Source organism: Garra rufa, chromosome 20 (genome assembly GCF_049309525.1).
Source record: "Garra rufa chromosome 20, GarRuf1.0, whole genome shotgun sequence".
Taxonomy (NCBI): Eukaryota; Metazoa; Chordata; class Actinopteri; order Cypriniformes; family Cyprinidae; genus Garra; species Garra rufa.
Genome location: NC_133380.1, coordinates 13,342,086 through 13,364,601, shown reverse-complemented (window position 1 = coordinate 13,364,601; position 22,516 = coordinate 13,342,086). Strand labels below are relative to the sequence as shown.

General features: G+C 32.9%; 1 protein-coding gene across 2 annotated transcripts; it reads left to right on the top strand.

Moving 5' to 3' along the window:
* Nucleotides 1-3,356: 3,356 nt before the first annotated feature.
* On the top strand, nt 3,357-20,839 carry ppef1 (protein phosphatase, EF-hand calcium binding domain 1). 2 transcript variants are annotated; one of them, XM_073826207.1, is made up of 17 exons: nt 3,357-3,411; nt 3,657-3,689; nt 5,736-5,863; nt 5,959-6,019; nt 9,128-9,297; nt 13,628-13,742; nt 14,179-14,225; nt 14,396-14,562; nt 14,729-14,765; nt 15,226-15,375; nt 16,431-16,802; nt 17,294-17,479; nt 19,315-19,457; nt 19,574-19,680; nt 19,771-19,934; nt 20,361-20,445; nt 20,526-20,839. In XM_073826207.1, the coding sequence occupies exons 1-17, from the start codon at nt 3,357-3,359 to the stop codon at nt 20,723-20,725; spliced, it is 2,220 nt and encodes a 739-aa protein (XP_073682308.1). In that variant the 3' UTR covers nt 20,726-20,839. The 2 variants fall into 2 exon arrangements, with proteins under 2 accessions (XP_073682308.1, XP_073682309.1); XM_073826208.1 differs by lacking the exon at nt 3,657-3,689.
* Nucleotides 20,840-22,516: the final 1,677 nt, after the last annotated feature.

Genomic DNA, 22,516 nt, shown 5'->3' with positions numbered 1-22,516 from the left:
TTAATGTGTATATATTTTAATGAATCTGTAACTTATTTAACTGTTGAAATAAAAGCCTTTTGTTAAAATGGTGAGCGTTTGTTTATTGTAGGCTACGGTGTATGCTGGTATGTGACTTGTTATGGAATATTAAATTTTTCACAGTACTGGAGAGAAATTAACTAGTAAAATTACGTGGAAGCCCTCTGATAAAATAATGCCCTGGCGTAGTTTCGTAAAGCGTAAAACCCCTTGAGAGGGTTTTCCTACGTTTCCCGGTTGATTGCTCGCATTTTGCAAAGCACGTCACTTCTAGACTACAAGACCGTGAATAATACACGAGGAGTTTACGAGAGCGTTTTTTGCGTTGTTAGCAGTGCAAATGAGTGTGACAAACCTTTAAAGTAGCCTAAATGACTTGTTCTTCTGGCACTAAATGTTCTTTATTCGTTCTATCTTCCCTGTATTCAAAACTGAGTTTTTCATTGGTTGGATTTACCGAACGAATACTCCCCACAGAGTATAATCTGAATTATGTAGTCCGATTCCAAAAATTACTTGTGATCAGAGTAAATTACATTTTAAAATACTCTTAATCAGACTACAGTTAGGCTACTTTAAGGATTATGTGTTTACACGAGCAATAAATTAATCATTTATTGGTTCTTCCAAATTCCTGTTTTGCATGGTTTTTAATTTGTTTCTAAAATAGCCTACTGCTTGTATACGTTCAGTCTTCAAGTTTTGTTGACATTCACACAAAACTGTTATTCTGGTGGCAACACAGTGTTTGACCACCGATTTACAAAAATCATCTTGGGTTTAAGAAGTGTTTCAGCATTTCATTAACACATTTTTTTTTTTTTGTATTTTATCACTCAATTGGTTATTTAACCATGTATTTGTATGTCTTTGGAAGGGCTTTGTCCTATTAAAATCCATAATTAATGACATTTTTATAATGACACTTTTTATATTTGCTTGAAGTACTTGCATGTTCATTGGTTCTCTGACCTTGGTTATGCTCGCACGAAATGCAGGTAAAGTTTTTTTTTAATTTGTTTCTAACATTTTTGATTGTTTAATTATTAGTTTTTCATTAAACGTATGAACCCCCTGCAGTTGCTTAACAAACCTACAGTCATGGCCAAAAGTTTTGAGAATGACACAAATATTAGCTTTCACAAAGTTTGCCGCTCAACTGCTTTTAGATCTTAGTTTCAGTTGTTTCTGTGATGTACTGAAATATAATTACAAGCGCTTCATACGTTTCAAAGGCTTTTATCGACAATTACATGACATTTATGCAAAGAGTCAGTATTTGCAGTGTTGGCCCTTCTTTTTCAGGACCTCTGCAATTCGACTGGGCATGCTCTCAATCAACTTCTAGGCCAAATCCTGACTTCTTTTAGCCAAGCCAATTCCAACAAGCCTGCCTGGACTTCGAAGTACCCAAATAATTGAAAAAAAGGGTTGCAGATCCTGTGGAATAGAACTGTTTGTCCTTCAGGGCTACAGAAAAAGCCTCAAATGGAACAATATTTAAAACTGTATGAAGCCATTGGTTTATATTGTTTTCTTGTCGGTATTATACAATATTTAAATCCATGTGATAAACGAGTTAAATCAAAAAGTAGTCTGATTATACTACCTAAAAGGTGTAATGTAATGGGTAATGGATTACGTTACTAACTACAATGTCATGTAATTTGGAATCAGTAACGGATTACAATTTCTAAGTAATCTACCTATCTCTGTAAATGTAGCCTAATATATCGTTAATGAACAAGTCTGACAGACTAAATTCGCCATATGAATAAATCTCGTTAGTAACAACCCAGCAAACACAAAACGTTTTTACAACTTTCCACAACGTTGTATTTTGGCCGCAATTAGGTAATGTTGTAGTACAACGTTTTTAAAACGTTTCTTAAAATAAAAAAATAATGTAACTAAAATAAAACGTTTTAGAAACGCTGTAAAAATACCAACCTGGAACGTTTTTTTTTAAAATAGTCAAAACGTAAATATCACGTTTGTCTACTACGAAAATAAAACCAGACCAACCTGCTACTTCAAGGTAGGAAACCGAGAAGACGTAGGAATCATTCTAAACATAATAATTATAACCTTTATATTTCTATAAAAGTTATGATTATATAATAATAAACATAACTGAAGACGACTTTTCCTATACCTTGTTAACGTCACATAATCAAAATGAAGGAAAAACTATAGCCTAGAATTGAATTGTTGTCATTTATGGAGGAAACACACCTACTCATATTATAATAAATTGTAAAATAACCCTTAAATAGACTATTCTTCAAAGAATAAAATGACTCAATGTCGCGTGCACGAATCCGTGAATGAATCATTATACAATGTTCTGAACGAATCCAAAAGATTCGACTCACTGAGATGAATCAAAACATCCTCACTAGACTCACACGAGTCATCAGTGAGGCGTGCTTTCAAATCGTCAGGCTGCCACGGCGTTTCATACAAGCTAGCCTCATATGACACCTGTGGTGTTTATCTATCGCATCCCTCCACATTTGAAAATGAGTGTTTGATTTTTTTTATCATCCTTATCCAACCCTATTTCTCAACGTATTCGCGTATCGTACTGAATGATGGACAACGGAAAGGTAACTTATGCATGTCGTTTCCAATACGCTGTTTTGTTTGTGTTCCGCGCCTAATTGTACAATTATTTGTTCAGCATGTTTGTTGTGCAGTGTTTGTCTTTAAGGAATAGAGACCGTCAAAATAATATATTTTAAATTACATGTTTAAAAGTGTCATGCGACAAAAATGATCCGTGAGGTGACAGAAGTTGGGACAACACTTAAACTTCAAAGACACACTACTACTCTCCTATTACTATTAGTAGTATTTGTATTATTATTATGCTTCACGCCTTGAAGATGACAATCAACAGTCTACACCTCTCTCTCTCTGTGTGTCCCCTCACAGAGACTGATCACTGTTAAAAGGGCCTTTTGAAAGCCTCTTTAGGGCACAGATTAAAGTCCAGCGTGATTTGCAGTAAGTATCTTTTGTTGCTTTATTCTACAGAGACACCTTATTGCTTTTTTCTAATGCCATTTCACTTAATTTTGAATATCAAAACAGCACTAAAATATTAGGTCTGTTTTATTAGCAGTTGCTATTAGGATGCATCTCCACAATTTTCAGAATGGTATTCAGATGTATTATTATGAAACGATTAAATTTGTAAGCCTCTGTCCTGAATATGTGTTTGCAGTCTTGACGATTCTTTTATTTCTTTGCACAGACATTCCTGCTTCCTAAATGAAGAAGAGAAGCCCAAGAATTTCATATATTCATGACTAGAAGCAAGCCGTGCCATCATGGGATGCGGCACATCAATTGCCGTTGAGAACCAAACACGCCCCTCAGAAACAGGTAAATGTTGATTCTTTATCCCTAACGCTTTAATGTGATTTGCAATATTGTTTAACCTCTTTTTCCTCTCCCCTTTGGCACAACCCTGATTTCAAGAAGCTTGCATTAATTATTTACTGAAAAATATGGCAGTGCTTGCATTGCATTTAGTCCCCCAGTTCTATCTTTTTTTCTGTTTTTTCTCTTTCCCCACCCATAAGGTGTTAATTAAATTATTTAATTTAATTTAATCACCTCTCACACAGATGGCTCCATCAAGCAGCCCAGCCCAGCTCTGAGTAAGGCACTTTCTTCAGCATCTGTCATCACTGTCTGTGTCCCATTTGTGGCTATAGAGAAGTATTAGTTGGCATGAAAGCACAATTTCACCAATGTAGATTAGTTTATGTACTTTTGAAAGTACAAACTAGATGGTTTACCATATTTTAATATTTTAATTTAAATATTTTATATTCTCTGTGCATTTAATATAAAATGGATGAGCAATTCTCCCATCCTACTCAAACTCAGCTTTCTGTATGGATGTGTACTCTTGAGAAAAGCTTTGTCTCTTACGTCTGTACTCTGTTCTTTCTTCTTAACTGCTCCTTGCATTTCTTTAATTAGCACCTGTGATATTGACCTCCTGAGACGAGGTGTATTTATAGCAGTCTTTGCACTAAAGTGTTCTGGAAAAGATGCAAGTGTCCTGTACTATGAGCTGTATGCGCATTAAAGCTTGATGTTAACATGGTAACGTGATTCTGATGAGACAAATGGGAATTAACTGTAGCAGTAAAAGAACATCTTGAAAGGGTTACAGTGGTACTCCTGTCCTAAAATGAACTGTTTTTAATATTTCATGTTTAATTTCTCTATATATACTTCTAAAAATCTAAAGTTTTTGGACAGTAAGATTTGTAAGAATTTTTAATTTTTAAAGTCTCTTCTGCTCACCAGGCCTGTATTTATTTGATCTAAAATACAGCAAAAGTAGTAATACTGTAAAATATTTTTACTATTTAAAATAACTGCTTTCTATTTAAATATATTTTAAAATGTAATTTATTCCTGTGATCAAAGCTACATTTTCAGCATCATTACTCCAGTCTTCAATGTCACATGATCATTAATATTAATATAACTAAAATATTTAAAAAAATCAGATACATGCAGTTTTTTAACTTTATATTTATCAAAGAAACCTGAAAAAATCTACTTAGCTATTTTCAGCATAATAATAATAATGATAATATCAGAATATTAAAATTGATTTCTGAAGGATCATGTGACTGGAGTAATGATGCTAAAAATTCAGCTTTGAAGTTACATAAATAAATTACATTTTTAAAAATCTATTTAAATAGAAAACAGCTATTTTAAATAATACAAATATTTCAAAATTGTACAGTTTTTGCTGTACTTTGGATCAAATAAATGCAGGCTTGGTGAGCAGAATAGTCTTTAAAAAAACATTAAAAAATGTACTGTTCAAAAACTTTTGACTGGTAGTGTTAATACAGATATGTCCTACAAATTCTACTTTGTTGCAATGTTGGCATTGTCTTTTGACTCAAAAATAATTTACTCTGCTGTTAAACGTAAAATTTAGCCATGACCAACAACCTTCTTTATACCAAGCAGTTACACTTATAAACAGAATGTCACTTTTTATGTATATATTTATTTGACTTTTTTAAATCTGAGAGCTATGCAGCTTCTATGGCCTCATGGGATAGCAAAGTGTCTAATGGTTGTACACTCTCAGAGGATGTAGTAGGTCATCCCAGGTCTTGTTTCATGAATACTGCATATTTAGACAGCGGCTGTGTCTGAAATTGCATACTGTCTGAGTAGGTACTTCTTTTGGATGAGTAATTAAATTGAGTCAGCTAAAAAAGAAAGTTCATTATAGTTATTATTTGTAGTACGAATGAAATGCAGATATACTACGTTCACCATGTTGCCATTATCATGTGACCTGCCAGTGTCAGTTGCAAAAAAGTGTCCCAGTGTCCATTGTATGCACATTTCAGAATCTCATCGGAAATTGTAAGTCATCTGGGTACTTTCTTTTTGCCTATTGCCTATTGTATGAGTACAAACTGGATTGAAATTTGGACAAACTGCTTATTTCACATGCCGTTTTTTTGCCTACTATGTAATAGAAAAGTATGCAGTTTTGGATACAGACATGTTACTGCTTTTTGCATACTAAGTAGGGAAGTAAGGCATATTTAGTGCCTGCATTTCTCTTCGCAATTCATTTTTGTCTCAAAACTGTGCTTCAAGGATTCTGTTTACACCAGCCGCTTGCATTCTTTGTGTGTTCTTAACATATTTAGCCATAAAAGCTGCCATACTGATCCAGCGTTGGTACAGACGCTATGTTGCTCATCTGGAGATGAGAAGACGCTATACGTGGAACATCTTTCAGTCCATTGAGTATGCAGGGGAACAGGACCAGCTACAGGTATGAAATCTCACTTTACTCTTAATAAACTGTTTAATAAAATATTGAAAATGAGTGGACGTTTTTTGGTTTTAACACAAGTTTTATTTTCATAGCTCTCCAGTTTCTTCAGTTTCATGTTGGACAACTTCACACAGATTAATGGAAATGGACCAGGTAAATAATGTGTCAGATTTAAAGATACGAAGGCAATTTTCAAATCCTCCCAGTTGTTTTTGGGCAGACAAACACTCTCTTGGTTAGGCCATGATGGTTTGTCAGGCTGATTGTTTTATTTTAACATCATCTGAATTTGGCTGTCCCTAAGCACACATTTGGAAAGCCCCTAGCACTTGTGATTTTGCATCAAACGATCTCCCTCTGGAGTGTTCCACACCTATCCTTTCAGTGATTCCAAAAAAAAAAAAAAAAAAACGCTATATGGAAACACAGTTGCTTAGCAACGTTGGGAGATCCCATTTTGAGTGGTGGTAATGCAGAGAGAGGCAGATATGCAGCAACCAGCCTCCACAGGCAGCTGTCCAAAGTGCAGAATTACAGAAGACAATTAGTCCCGTCTTTAGTCAAGCAGAACAGCAGAAACGCAAATGAGATCACAGAGAACACAGTAGGAAAATCTAGAGAGAGACTGTGCATAGTGTTTTTAAAGAACCATAATAGTATTGGTTCTAATATTCAGTTGTTTTACCCAATAGTGAATGTTCCTTTCACTATTTTGTATTCTTCACGTGGAGGTTCTTTGCCTCCAGCCTGTGATGAGACAAGATTGGCTTTCCTTGGGGAAGACTGTGTTTAATCAGTTCCTATTGAGTGGGCCGCAAGTGCACATGACTGGTCTTGTCAGGTAATCATGTATCTTGGGCCTGGATTGGATGGTTTTCAGCTTCTTGTTTCTGTGGCTCCAGAATCTTTGCCTGATGGCAATTAGGAAGCATGTTATTATAGTATGGTAAAGTGCATCTCCATTAGCTTTGCAATCACAGCTATAGTGGAGCTTCAATGGATTCCATGGGTTTTAGGGCACTAAGCAGTCAAGGCTTATATGGTGAAGTTTATTTTTTCGTAACATATTTTTTTATGGTTACCAATGCTGCATCATAAATACAGTAAAATGTAGTATTAAATATTACTAAGTGGTACTTTTTTCAATTTTCTTTGATAAATATAAAATATAAAAAACAGCATTTATTTAAAATAGAAAATTAGGAAAAAATAGAAATTCTTCTTTATTGTCACTTTTGATCACTTTAATGCATCCTTAATAAATAAAAGTATTATTTAATATTGCCTGACTATTTCCAATTGCTTTTTCCAATTTCTCTCATTTATGAACCCACACGCTACCAGTCAAACGTTTTTGATCAGTAAGATTTTTATTTTTTTATTAAACTTTATTACACATCATGGTCCAAAAAAGAACACAGACAATACAGCAAACAAAATAAAAAAAATAAATAATTAAAAGACAGACAGATTCCACAACATCACATGTTTGCACACAAACTAGCTCACCAGTGGTTCCACATATTTGGAGAAAAATCGAACTGAACTAAGTGCTGAGTTAATGCAGAGTTAATGTTTTTGAAAAAGTCAAAAGTGTAACACTGCCATTTTGAAATATTTTTTACTATTTAAAATAACCGTTTTCTATTTGAATATATTTAAAATGTAATTTATTCCTGTGATCAAAGCTACATTTTTAGCATCATTACTTCAGTCTTTAGTGTCACGTGATCCGTCAGAAATCATTCTCAGGTGCTGATTTGCTGTTCAAAATATTTATTATTATTATTATTAATATTTGATATAGTTGAGTCCATTTTTTTTTTGTTTCTTTGATGAATGGAATAATCCAAATATCAGCATTTATCTAAAAATATGATACTTTGTAACATTTTACAGAACACCATTCAAAAGCTTGGAGTCAGTATTAGTTTTTTGTTGTTGTTTTTTGGGAAAGAAATTATAAAATTAAAACTTTTATTTAGCAAGGATGCTTTAAAATGACCAAAAGTGATGATAAAGACATTTATAATGTTACATAAACATTTCAGATAAATACTGTTCTTCTGAACTGTCTATTCATCAAAGAAACCTGAAATTTATACTTGGCTGTTTTTAACATAATAATAAATGTTTTTGAGCAGCAAATCCGAATACTGAAATGATTTCTGAAGGATCATGTGACTGGAGTAATGATGCTAAAAATTCAGCTTTGAAATCACAGGAATAAATTACATTTTAAAATTATTAAAATAGAGAACAGTTATTTTTAACAGTAAAATATTTTTCAAAATGTACTGTTTTTTTCTGTACTTTAAATCAAATAGATGCAGGCTTGGTGAGCAAAACAGACTTACTTAACAAACATGAAAAATCTTACTGTTCAAAAACTTTTGACTGGTAGTGTACTTAAATGGAAAATCTTTCTCATTTCTCGAAACCAAATGGAGTTTGATATTGCTTGTTTATTACTAGCAATCTAAGGAAGCAGAGAATGATGTCTGGTAGATATTGTCTAAATCAAAGCAAGAAAAAAAATGTTGCATTTGCTCTCTCTTCAATACAAACATCTGTTCCTGAAATTCAAGTCTCTCTGCATAAATTTGTGGAAAACACTGCAAATTTACATTTTCAAGAATGACACAATGGGTCAGCACTCCTCAAATCCCTGTGCAGGGCCAGACGTTATGCAAATTGAAGCATGCTACATTGTGTTACGCCACTGTGTGCTGGGTATTTTGATGGGCAATCAAAATAGGCCTTTCATAATAGACTCCAGGTTGAGAATTAATCATTTATTTAATAACTGAAAACTGGAACAGATATGCCTGTCCGCCTGTATTCATGTTCCTGTGTGCTCATCTGGTCACATGCACAGCGCTGCTTAACAATAACACAAACCTTTTGATGTTCCAGAGTGTTTTGTGATTCACATTTACATTATTTTAGCAGGCTGCTGTTTTTACTAATAGATAATTCTCACATGACATGTTGTTTTATATGGGAAAGTCTATAGCTTTGGGTCCCATAACTGGCGACCACCTTTTAAATGTTTTTTTCATGATTTTAATAGACATTTCATCTTTTGTAATTAATTAAGGTAAAATGTTTTTTCACCATCCATTTATCAAACAATTGTTTTTTTCATTGCTTTGTAGTTACACTGAATCATACCAAGATCATCAAGTTGCATGTCACACTTTGTTCTTCTTTTATTCTTCCCACATAGTCACGACAGCAGCTATGTTCTCTTTCCCCCAGACTTGATCTCTCACCTCCTGGACTCTGTGGTTGACCCGTTAACTGAGGAGGTCAGGCAGTTGAAGTACGAGCAGATTGTCGTGCCAGAATCGTACAGCGGTCCTCATCTCTCCTTCCCGCTGAGCGTGACTGATACCAATGCCCTGCTCAGTGCCTTTAAAGAGGAGCAGGTACAACACTATAAAACTTTCACTAATAGTCTGAACAAATATGAGCCTTCTGGCCAAAACCAAAATCATCTTGTACATTATTTATCTCTGTCTAGCAGACTTTAATAGGTTCTCAAATTGTGCTACACTAACACCCGAAAGTTTGAGATTGGTAAGATTTTTGAAATGGATGCATTTCAACAGTTAACACAATAATATGTGACCCTGGACCACGAACCAGTTTTTCTTTTATGCCAAAAATGGTTAAGATATTAAGTCATTAAGTCATGTTTGAAGATATTTTGTTTTGTATATTTCCTATAGCATAAATATATCAAAACTTAATTTTTTATTAAGTAATATGCTTTGCTAAGAACTTCATTTGGACAACTTAAAGGCTATTTTCTTAGTATTTTTATTTATTTTTTGTAGCCGCACATTCCAGATTTTCAAATAGTTGTATCTCAGCCAAATATTGTCCTATCCTAACTATACATCAATAAAAAAGATAAGCTTTCAGATTATGTATAAATCTCAGTTTTAAAAAATTTACCCTTATGACTGGTTTTGTGGTCCAGGGTCACATGGTAAATTTTGATTACAATTTAAAGGAGAAGTTCACTTCCAGAGCAAAACTGGTAATGTACTCACCCCTTTGTTATCCAAGATGTTTATGTCTTTGTTTTGTCAGTCGTAAAGAAAATGTTTTTTGAGGAAAACATTTTAGAAATTTTCTCCATATATTGGACTTCTATGGTGCCCCCAGTTTAAACTTTCAAAATGCAGTTTAAATGCAGCTTTTTATTTTTTAAATGACAATTTATATACTTTTTAATCTCAAATGCTCGTCTTGTCTTGCTCTGTCTGAACTCTTTTTTTTTTTTTTTTTTTTTTTAAGGTTCAAGGCAGTTCGAAATTGGCAGGCATGTCGAAAAACTCCCATCTCATTTTCTCCCTCAACTTCCTCCTCCTACATTTTGTTGTTTTACCTTTTTTGTTCTTTTTAGTGATCTTCTTTGCATGTATATTTTGCAAACACTGGATCGGTACTTCTGCAGCGATGTAGAATGATTTTGAAATTATTTTTGAAGTTGAGGGAGAAAATAAGATGGGAGTTTATCGACATACCCTAACTGAACATATTACATATTAAAATTATTAAAGCTATAATAATTTGTCTAAAATTAATAAAAGCTAATTTTTGTTTTATTTAAGACCAAAATCTAACATTTTAAACTTTTTTATTACAATTATTATTTGTATAGTATTTTTTCTGACTAAATTAATAAATTATATTTTGTCTAATAAATTAATAACAAAATGTTTTATTTCAGACAAAATCTAACATTTTAAACTTACATTGTATATTAAAATTAATAAAACTATAATATTTTTTCTACATAAATTAATACAAATCTATTTATTTAATCAGTTATTATTTGTATAATATTGTTTCTTAACTATTTTGTGCAATTAATAAAAATATAAAATCAAAAATGTTAAACTTACATTACATATTAAAATTAAAACTAATATTTTGTCTAAATAAATTAATACAAAAATCAAATTAGTTTTATTTTAGACAAAATATAGTAACCATTTAAACTACATTAATATTAATATTATTAAAACAATTTGTGTCTAAATAAATTAATTAAAAATAGATTTTCTTTGAAATATGCATTCGAAGTGGTTAATTTATTTTATTAAAATTGATAAAAATAAAGTTGATGAAATAAATCTTCATAAATGTTTTAATACTAAAAAAGTAATTCAAGATTTTCAGTAAAATGCACAAAATGGTTAAAATAAATTCAAAATAAATGTAAAACAAATGCTTTCTGTGAAATATGCACATGAACTGAATTATATGAATAAATTATTGTATATATATATATATATATATATATATATATATATATATATAACATTAGTAAAAAATAATGTTTTATTATATAATTTAGTTTATTAAACAATCTAATTTAATAATTTATTCATAAAAATATTATACAAATAATGCTAATAAAAATGAAAAAAGATTTTATTAATAAAATTAGCTGTTATTAATTTTAGACAAAATTATAATTATTTTACTAGTTTAAAATTGTACAATTTAAATTTTCTCTAAAATAAAACTTATTTTATTTGATAAAATATTTATTTTATAATAATTTTTTTATTAATTTATTAAAATTAAAAATCTAATGTATTAATTTATTCAGATTTTTTATACAATAAAAAAAGAAAAAAATTTTTTGACTGATTTATTTAGATAATATATTAATTTTAATATATAATGTAAGTTTAAAAATTTAGATTTGATCTACAATTATAATTATTTCACTAGTTTAAAATATTTTCCCAAAAATGAAACATTTTTTATTTAATTTATTTAATATTTTTGTTATTAATGTTATTAATTTTATTTCAGTAGTTTAAAATTGTACAATTTTTATTTTCTCTGAAATAAAATCTGAAAAAAAAAAAAAATTAAAATCTAATGTATTAATTTATTCAGATTTTTTTTTTTATACAAATAATAATGGCAATAAAAAATAAATATTTTTTTGTCTAATTTATTTAGACAAAATATTCATAGCCTAACTGTCTTGAACTGGGAAAAACAGAGTTCAGGCAGAGTAAGACAAGATAAGCATTAGAGGTTTAAAGTATATAAATTGTAATTTAAAAAAATAATAAATTAACCATCGTTTAGCTAGAAAGACCCTTCTTCCTCGGCAGGAATTGAGTTGAGTACATTATCTGTAAACTTTTGATCTGGAAGTGAACTTCTCCTTTAAAACAGCTATTTATTTTAAAACATTTTTAAAAATTTAGTCTTCAGTGTCACATGATCAGTGTTGGGGGTAATTCGATTTGTAATAAGATTACTTTTTCAAGTAACTAGTAAAGTGACGCATTACTTTTACATTTACAACTAAATATCTAAGTTACTTTTTTTAAGTAATGTGAGTTAGACTGTTTTCCATTTTTTTTGATTGAGACCTTTGTTTCCATGTTAAGAGAAATCAGGAGTAAGTTCAGAGGTGTGCGCTTTTTAAATGACTAAATGTGAACATTTAGCTAAAAAAAACTGATTCAGTATTCCTAAAAATAAACTTAAACAGTGAAATGCAAACTCAGAATATTCCACAAACCTGCAACAAATAAATATGTTAAATAACACAAATATACTTTATGTATTTAATCTCACTGCTGACTATTTTTAGTCCTTTTTTTGTCGATGCTGACGTTTGGTCCAATTTAACCATATAAATATGGGGGGGGAAAAAATTATTTTTCTTTTTTTATTGCTGAAATAAGAGTGTTATTTTCATTTCACCAGCCTAGGGGAGAAAAAGTAACACAAAAGTAATGTAACGCATTACTTTCCATAAAAAGTATCTAAGTAATGCAATTAGTTACTTTTTTAGGGAGTAACACCATATTGTACTGCATTTGCTTATAAAAGTAACTTTCCCCAACATTGCACATGATGCTTCAGAAATCATTCTAATACGCTGATTTGTTGCTCAAGAAACATTTCTTATTATTCATATTATTGATGTTGAAAATAGTTCTTCTAAGGAATCCATAAAGATTTTTTAGGATTTTTTGATTAATAGAAAGTAAAAAAAAAAACATTTAAAATTTTTTAACATTATGAATGTCTTTACTGTTATATTTGATAAATAATAATTAGTCCTTGTTAAGTAAGGGATATTTCTTATTTCTTTCTTATATTTGCTTATTTCGCGATAACTACCGGCTGCCTGTACATTATCCCGCTTATTACACGGCTACTTGCCACATAAGGAAAAAAACTGGATATGAATATGAATTTGAAACCTTTTATTGGCATATTTGTTTTAAATTAACATTTTAATCCTTCCGCGAAACGATATAGTACCGCGTGACTAACATTCAAACCATGTACGTTAGTAAGACAATTTAAATAGATTAATGTCGAAATTTTCCATTGTTAATTGTGGTTGTCCAGTGTTTGTCACAAGATGGCGCCAAACGGTAATCTTTGTTGGCACGGAGGGATTTTTAAACATACAAGTAGTACCGGCTATGCGTTATTACTTTGGAGCGGTGATTATTTGAAAAGAACGAACCTGCAAATGTCTCAACTGACCAATCAGAATCAAGCATTCCAAAGAGCCGTGTAATAAATAAAAATATTAAACACTTTCAAAGTCTTGCTGACCTCAAATTTTTGAACAGTAGTATATTAAGAAGTTTTCATTTTTTTTTGTCTTTTCTACAACTCTAGCCACTGTACTATTCTATGGATATTTGCTTATATAAAATAACCTAGTAATGTATGGCTTTATCTCATTTTCAGACTCTTCACGGCAAATATGTGCTGCAGCTACTATATGAAACAAAGAAGTTCCTGAAACAGATGCCAAACGTCATATACCTGTCAACGTCCTATGCCAAAGAGATAACTATATGTGGTGAGACACTATGTATTTTATTTTTTAAAAACTAGAATGGTCATCTAAATGCAGTTTACACTGGGAAATCCACCTTAGATTAGCTGCGGCAGTTCTTGTGAGATATGTGAAATATTTTTGAAAGCTTGTATGGAAAAATAGTGATAACAGCATGAATTAATGAGTGCTTATTTATTTTGCACTTCATAAAGCACTTCAATGTACCTCAATGGGCTCCTCACTGCCAACCTGCACCATTTCATACTCAACAGCGCTCCAGATTCAATTAGTACAGAAAAGCATGCATGAATAACTGAATTCCCATCTTGGAATACTCTAAAAGAGATCGCATTATGCCATTTCAAGTGTTTATATTTTGCGTATTTTCATCAGAGATTCCAACATTTGATTTTCACTTCCTGGAATGATAAATAGCTTTTCTATCTCATTCACACAGGCGATCTGCATGGTAGACTGGATGACTTACTGCTTATATTTTACAAGGTAAATGCAGATTGATTGTTTAGATGTAGAAAATTATTTCTAGTAATTACATTTCAGCATATTGGTGCAGGGGTAATGTACCTAAGCAAAGCCAGAGAATGAGTTCATTAAACCCACTTGGGCATCACTTGTGACTTATTACATTTAAGACGTATTGCCTTGTGATTCAGAATGGTCTGCCCTCTGCGGAGAACCCTTACATTTTCAATGGAGACTTTGTGGATCGAGGAAAGAAATCTACAGAGATTATCATCATTCTGTTTGCCTTCCTACTTCTCTATCCCGACCACATGCATCTAAACAGAGGCAACCATGAAGACCACATCATGAACCTCAGGTAACATGCTAGATCACCCATTCAGACTAATAATGAAGGCATGAATTTTAACAAAGCAATAAAAAAGGTATACCATAATTAGGATGCCCTTAGAAAGCTTTTTTTCCAAACTGAATTAAAAATATGATTCATATTGTTAGTATGTAAGCTTGTAATGTACTTGCAGATATGGATTCACAAAAGAAGTGATGCAGAAATATAAGGTATATTTTTATATATACTTTTTTGTTTAATAATGTTTTAATTACAGGTAACTTAAAGGGATAGTTCACCCAATAATGAAAATTCTGCCATTAATTGTTCCAAACCCGTGAGACCTTCGTTCATCTTCTAAACACAATTTAAGATATTTTTTTATAAAATCCAAAAGCTTTCTGACCCTCGGTGAGTAATTAATGACAGAATTTTTATTTTTGGGTGAACTATACCTTTAAGTATAGATTTTTCAAGTTTCGTAGCATTTAAAAATTACTTAATTTTTTTCAATCTTTAAAGCAGCTGAAAAAAGGTATGAAACAAGGCATAATACTCTCTAAATTACTTGCAATAGATAAACGTTGAAAAAAATAACTTCACAAGTAAGGTTTGCTGCCGAATATTAGACATCACCGCTACCTACTGGACATATAAAGAAATGCACTAACTTCTACTGTTTCTTAATAGACTCATGGCAGGGAAATCCTTCAGCTTCTTCAGGATGTGTTTAGCCTGCTTCCTCTTGCAACTGTCATTGACAACAAAGTACTTATTGTTCACGGTGGCATATCGGACAAAACTGATCTGGACTTTCTGAGCTCTGTTGAAAGGCATAAAGTAGGTCTTTTATTTTCATTTAGATGGATTTACAGCAGGGTCAGAAATTACGTTTTCCATCAGGGGGCAATATTTGCACCCTGGAATTGATTTCCAGGGACATTTTTTTACATTTGTGAAAACATCTGTTTTCAATAATAATAGACTGTTTTAAAATGTGTCTAAATTATACATGTAAAAAAAAACAGGAGCTCATAGTGTTATATATATATATATTATGAAAAATTATTATTGTAAATTATGGCTCTGTATGTTTTAGTAATAATTATTAATAATCATTATTGCATTTTTCTTGAAACATTTAATAATGATTACATTTTTTTTGTTCAGTTTTGGGCATGTCACAATCTGGCTTCACAGACAAACGTGTCGGTCCATGACGTTAGCCAAGTCTAGCACAAGATATCCAAAAACTCCTGTTATAATCTCTGAAGCTACAAAATCTTTCATTTTATTTACAAACAGCTCCAGCTTTGACTAATCTAAGAAGCACCTCTGATTGGTGGATTTTTAGCACTGACTAAGCTAAGCGCCTCTGATTGGCCAATGCATTCCTAAATTCAACTGAAACACATTTGATTGGTTATAAGGTTAATGCTGCACAAAACAGCATGTTAAAAACAATCTGATGCAGTGTGAGCAAATCTAAATGTAATTCTTGACACTTGAATTGACACTTTTTATTCATTTTCGCATTTCAGTTTAATAACGACAGGTGTAATATGTTGTTTAATTGAGTTTATTGGGCATTTTTGTTCATTTTGGTGGCATTTTTGCCACAGCCCTCATTAATTTCTGACCCTGGTTTGCAGTATGTTCTTTCTTTTGACAGAATTTTGAAAAACACTTTAGAAAAATTGTTTACATTTATAATTCACGTCCATTTATTTATTTATTTGGATTTTCTGAGCACAATTGTGAGGTATAAAGTAGGTCTTTTTTTAAAGGCTTCCTTCTTAAATAAAATAAATAAAATTTAAATATATTGCATGTTTGTTTGTTTGTAATAATGTCATGTAATAATGCAAAAAATGATTATGTGCGTCTGCTTTCAGGTGAAGTCTGCTCTCAGGTTCCCCAAACGCAGCATTGATCATCTTAACGTCCGTGCCTGCAGTCGCAGCAGCAGCAGACACAGTGGCAGATCCAAGTTGGACAGCCCTTGCTCCTCAGGACGCACCAGTCGTGCCTCCCGCAGGAGGAAGAAGCACCTCCCCAAGCAGGGGAGCTGCTCCTCATCTTCATCTTCTTCCTCCTCCTCATCGTCCATGTGTTCCCCTCGGGTCTCATCAAGGAACACCCCACGTCGACCTCCGCCTTCTCCCAGCCTGCCAAACCCCAACGACGTGCTCCAAGTGCCCTTCCTGGACTCCTTTGTCTCCCTAGAGCCCCCTGAGCCACCCCGAGAAGAACTGGAATGGCAGCAAGTGAGTTGAAACGGTTCCCAATGAATGTGTGCTTTGTCAGTGAGTGTGTGACAAATAGCTTCTGCCTTGGAACCCCATTTGGCTGAAACCTTCAGTACAGAATATGACTCACTTTATTGCAGGAGATGTGAGATTTTTGCACCAACCTACTGAACTTTGACAGTGAAGAGTTGTTTGTGAATTATAAAAGAGCATGATTATTGTGCTTAGATATAAATTGAGAACCAGTCTATTCTTTCTGCACAAAAAGTATTCTCGTAGCTTCATAAAATTAAGGAACCACTGATGTCACATGGACTAGTTTATCAATGTCCTAATACCTTTCTGGGCCTTAAATGTGGTAGTTGCATTGCTCTATAAAACTTTTTAAACTATTTAATAGTTCCTTAACATTTAAAAATAGACAAATGACCATATCAATGATGGAAAAGTATAAGAAGATGCTTTTTTAATGTGTGTTGTTTTACATGGTTATAATTTGTTTGATACAGGTTGTCGATATCCTGTGGAGTGACCCTAAAAATCACAATGGCTGCAGTCCGAACTCTTTTCGCGGTGGAGGCTGTTACTTTGGGCCGGATGTGACCCAGACGCTTCTGCAGAAACACGGCCTCTGTCTGCTCATCAGATCACATGAATGTAAACAGGAGGGCTATGAGCTCTGCCACAATGGACAGGTGACCACAGGAGCTTTCACCCACACAAAGCATGATCCATTCTGTCACTGTATCAACATCACATTTCAGCTTTTCTCATAAAAATCTAACCAGAGGTCTCTCACAGTCCAGTAAAGTTGCAGTAAAGTCAGTTTTTATAGGAACACTCACAGGTTGAGGGCAAAGATGACAAAGCAGATGACAAAAAGGGCAGAACAGTTTAGTTTAGTTAAATTTAAAGGGAACCCTGGTTATTAAGACTTGTATTTTTTACTAGTGGATGGATGCAAGACACTATTGTTCATTTATGTAACTACCAGTAGAATTAATACAAATTTGGGACAAAAATGTTATTTGTTATGTTACTAACCATGTTTTGTCACATATCTTTCTAAGTTATCTGAAATTATCAACTTGTTCTGACACTGTTTAACTCTGAGTTCTTGTCATATTTTATTACCATTTTTCAAACTATAGTGAATAATCTATGATTAATGTTAAAATGTTGAAGATGTCTGAATAAATTTTGGTTTGACTGTATTTTGAACTACAGGGAATGCTATTATTTTGTTGACGTAAAATGTTTGCACTTGGTGAGCTACCTGTTGCTATTTTTACTGCGACACAACTCAGAAAGTAAAATACTGATACGTTGACCACAGCTACGTTAAGAGCTTACAGGTGGTGATGGATATAAGCGTAGGCTTAAGCCCAAAACCATACCATTGATTTTTCCCCACAAGGAGTCTGAAACGCCCCTGGATATCGAGTGAAATCCAAGCTGAGAAACTCGTTCAGTGGCTGCGGCATCATGTCAAGTGCCAACATGTTTACATCTTGACAGGATGGCATTTCATTTTTTTTTTTTAATCTGCCATTTGTAAGCTCTTTGAGTAGATATGGTCTACTAAAAGCCTTGAAGGCATCAGGGCTAAAGTGTAGAGAACAAAGACGCGGGTCTTTAGGAAGTTTTATTTGTCCACAGGCATCTTCCCATTGTTTTCTCCTCTTCTTATCTTTAGGAAAGCAGTGAAGACATAAATCACTTCTCTTGTTGCTTTTCAGCTAAAAACTACAACCAAAGTGGCATTGTATGAGTATTTTATTTTCTGAGTTGTGTTGTGGTAAAAATAGCAACAGGTAGCGCCAGTAACTCACAAAGTGCAACCATTAGACGCCATCGAAATAATGTCATCGCACATAGTCCAAAATCTGTATAAAACTGGATTTAAAAAAAAAAAAAAAACGTAAATCTTTCTTGGGTTTTCTACTACATATGTGACCCTGGACCACAAAACCAGTCTTAAGTCGCTGGGGTATATTTGTAGGTAGCAATAGCCAAAAATACATTGTATGGGTCAAAATTATTGATTTTTCTTTTATGTCAAAAATCATTAGGAAATTAAGTAAAGATCATGTTCCATGAAGATTTTTTGTAAAATTCCTACTGTAAACCTATCAAAATGTAATTTTTGATTAGTAATATGCATTGCTAAGAACTTAATTTGGACAACTTTAAAGGTGATTTTCTCAGTATTTAGATTTTTTGCACCCTTAGATTTCAGATTTTCAAATAGATGTATCTCGGCCAAATATTGTCCTATCCTAACAAACCATACATCAATAGAAAGCTTATTTATTGAGCTTTCATATGATGTATATATCTCAGTTTTGTAAAATTTAACCTTATGACTGGTTTTGTGGTCCAGGGTCACATATTTCAGTAAGATACATAATTTATGCTAAATTAAGCCATACAAGTCTTAAAACCCAGGGTTCCCTTTTAAGGGGTCTATTGAACTTGAATATCTTTTGCCTCCAGCCTTTTTTTCAAGAATTGTTTTCTTTTATTCAAGGTTATCACAATTTTCTCTGCATCTAACTACTATGAAGAGGGCAGTAACCGCGGTGCATACATCAAACTGGGGCCTGAATTAATCCCACGCTTCTTCCAGTATCAAGTCAGTCGGAGCACCAGAAAACTCACACTTCATCAGAGGTATTCTCGCTATGCCTTCAATAACAAATAGGTGCTAAGTATATGAAACTATGTAACTGGTTACATTATATGTGGAAATTCTCATGCATCCATATCAGTTTGTTTGTGTGTTTCAGGGTTCGTGTAGCAGAAGGTTCAGCACTCAGGGCTCTGAAAGAAAAGCTGTACGCTCACCGTTCTGAGCTAATGGCTGCCTTTCAACAATATGACACAGACAACACAGGTTGTATTAGATTGTATTTTATTATGCACTTGCAGGTAATTTATAATTGGAATTTTAAACTAAAATTGTTCTTCGGTCCATCGTTTGCAGGCCGCATTTCAACTAGCGAGTGGGCACAGGTGGTGGAGTCTGTTCTGCCATTGGATCTGCCATGGAGAACCCTGCGCCCACGCCTGGCCCGTCTTGGTGCAGATGGCAACGTAGAGTATGAATCCTGCTTTGAGGACATCAGCCTTGGAGACCCCATTCCTCCGGTTATTTATCATTTTATGATCATTTCAACTGGGAATTTGGAAAATTAAGAATTTGGATATTGAGATTTATACATCACCTAAAAGCTAAATAAATAAGCTTTCCTTTGATGTATTAAAAAATCTAGTATCTGAGGGTGCAAAAAAAAATTGCATATTACTAATCAAATATTAAGTTTTGATACATTTAGGGTAGGCAGTTTACAAAATATCTTCATGGAACATGATCTTAATAACCTAATCATTTTTGGCGTTTGCTACAAATATAACTGTGCTACTTAAGACTGGTTTTGTGGTCCAAGGTCACATATTTGTATGTCATACTGCTCAGCTTTAACAGACATTTTGACTTATTTTTAAAGTATGGTACCTCACAGTTCAATGTCACTTTTAATCAACTTTTTCAATCGCATTTTTTGTTGTTTTTAGGTAACACCAAACTTGGCTGAAACTCTTTATAGGTATAGAACTGACCTAGAGATAATATTTAACATCATCGATAAGGATCACTCAGGTTAGTGTCACTGCTTTCACTGAAATTAATGCTGGTTATTATATACTGATCATGATCCAACTATCCACCTTCACACTTAGGTCAGATCTCCATCGAGGAGTTTCGTCAGACCTGGAAGCTCTTCAGTTCTCATTTGGGGGTGGCTGTGAATGACCAGACGATAGACGACATGGCTCGAAGCATAGACTTTAACAAAGACGGCAGCATTGATTTTAATGAGTTTCTGGAGGCTTTCAGGGTGGTGCATAAAGTAGATGTCAAAGAGCAGCAGCAGGGTTAATTCTGGATGAGCACATTACAGATATGGCAGATTTACAAATCTTTTTTGGCACTTCATTTTTATTTTTTTAACAACTCATGGACAATAAGAAGTTATTCACTTTTCGCTTTCCAGGATTCACATTTTTCATAAAGGTAAGAGCCTTAAAGTCTTACTGCCATTTGTAAATAAATAAATGAATGTGAAGAAAAAATACTGAAAAATGTACAGTCACATCTATTGTGTGGTACTGTAATTCACAAGTGAAGTATAATTGTTCAACAGTACATAACCCTATAATTGTGACTTCACTTTTGAGTCATGATTCATTTCTGTTGCAGATATTTCTCTGATATTAACTGCTCTGTTTTCATCTTGTGCGTGGTATCAATTATAATAAAAAAAAAAAAAAAATTGGTAACTGAAATATAAAATATATGGAAAAACCCTAAATGAAATGTAGAAGTGTTGCATTGTCAAATTTAGGCTGAAATACTAAATTAATACAATTACAAAATTACTAAAACAAACTAAAATTAAATAGAAAAATATTACTAATCAAAGTATTAATAGTATATTAATAATACTAAAAACACTGCATTCACATGAGTTTATGAGTTGTTTTGAGTTTTATGCAATGTTTTTATCTGAAGTCATCTGCGCTGACTTGCTGTTGCTCCTCTTAACAAAAAAAACATACTGTCTGTTTCTGTTTTTATCCTGTTTTGAAAAGGAGTGTCCAGGAGGTTTTAAACTCCTGTTATTCTGTTTTGTGTCTCCTCCCCTTTTCTCTCCCTTTCCCTTCTCGTCTCATCTTTTTACTCAATCTGCTTAAGACTCCTCTCTCTAGAGTTCAGTTCGCCTATGTGATCTTCATCTACAGTCTGACAGTTTTAGGACTTTGACAGTCTCTTTTTACAGTGGAATTTGCTCAATCATGCTAGGTTGGAGAGGTGCACTGCTGTGTGTGTTTTTGTCTCAGCTCTGGACACAAACTCCAGGTATAGTATCTTGATAAATAATATTGTCACATTAAGACATAGGTAAATCATTGAAGCATTTTTTTTTTATACCTTCAGTCTGCCGTTAACAATTTTAGTTGTTGTGATTTAAGTTTAGGGTTCAGAATCGCCAGAATGTTAATTATTTGACCAAAATAAGAGGGATCATACAAAATGCGTGTTATTTTTTAGTGCTGACCTGAATAAGATATTTCACATAAAATACATTTACATATAGTCCACAAGAGAAAATAATAGCTAAAAATTATAAAAATGACAATAACTGTATCATTTTGAGATCCATCTTTTCACACTGTGGACAACTTAGGGACTCATATGCAACTATTACAGAAGGTTCAAACACTCACTGATGCTTCAGAAGGAAAAATGATGCATTGAGCCAGGGGTGTAAACTTTTGAACAGAATGAAGATTGGTCAAATTTTCTTATTTTGCTTTAATTTTTTTTTTTTTTTTTTTTTCAATTTAGTACTGCCCTTCAGAAGATAAAAAAAATACATGTTTCCCAGAAGACAAAGTAATTTAAATTTACCCTAATCTTCAAATTCAAAAAGTTTTCACCCCCTGGCTTTTAATGCATTGTGTTTCTTTCTGGAGCATCAGTGAGTGTTTGAACCTTCTGTAGTAGTTGAATGTGAGTCCCTCAGTGTGAAAAGTGTTGCTGAAAAGTGTTTGTGGGACCTGAAGGATTTTTTTTAAGAACAGCAGGCAGTATAAAAGTTAAGGACAAATAAACTAGGTTTGTGAACAACTATCACTAAAAAGAAAACAGCTGTGGATCATTGAGTGTT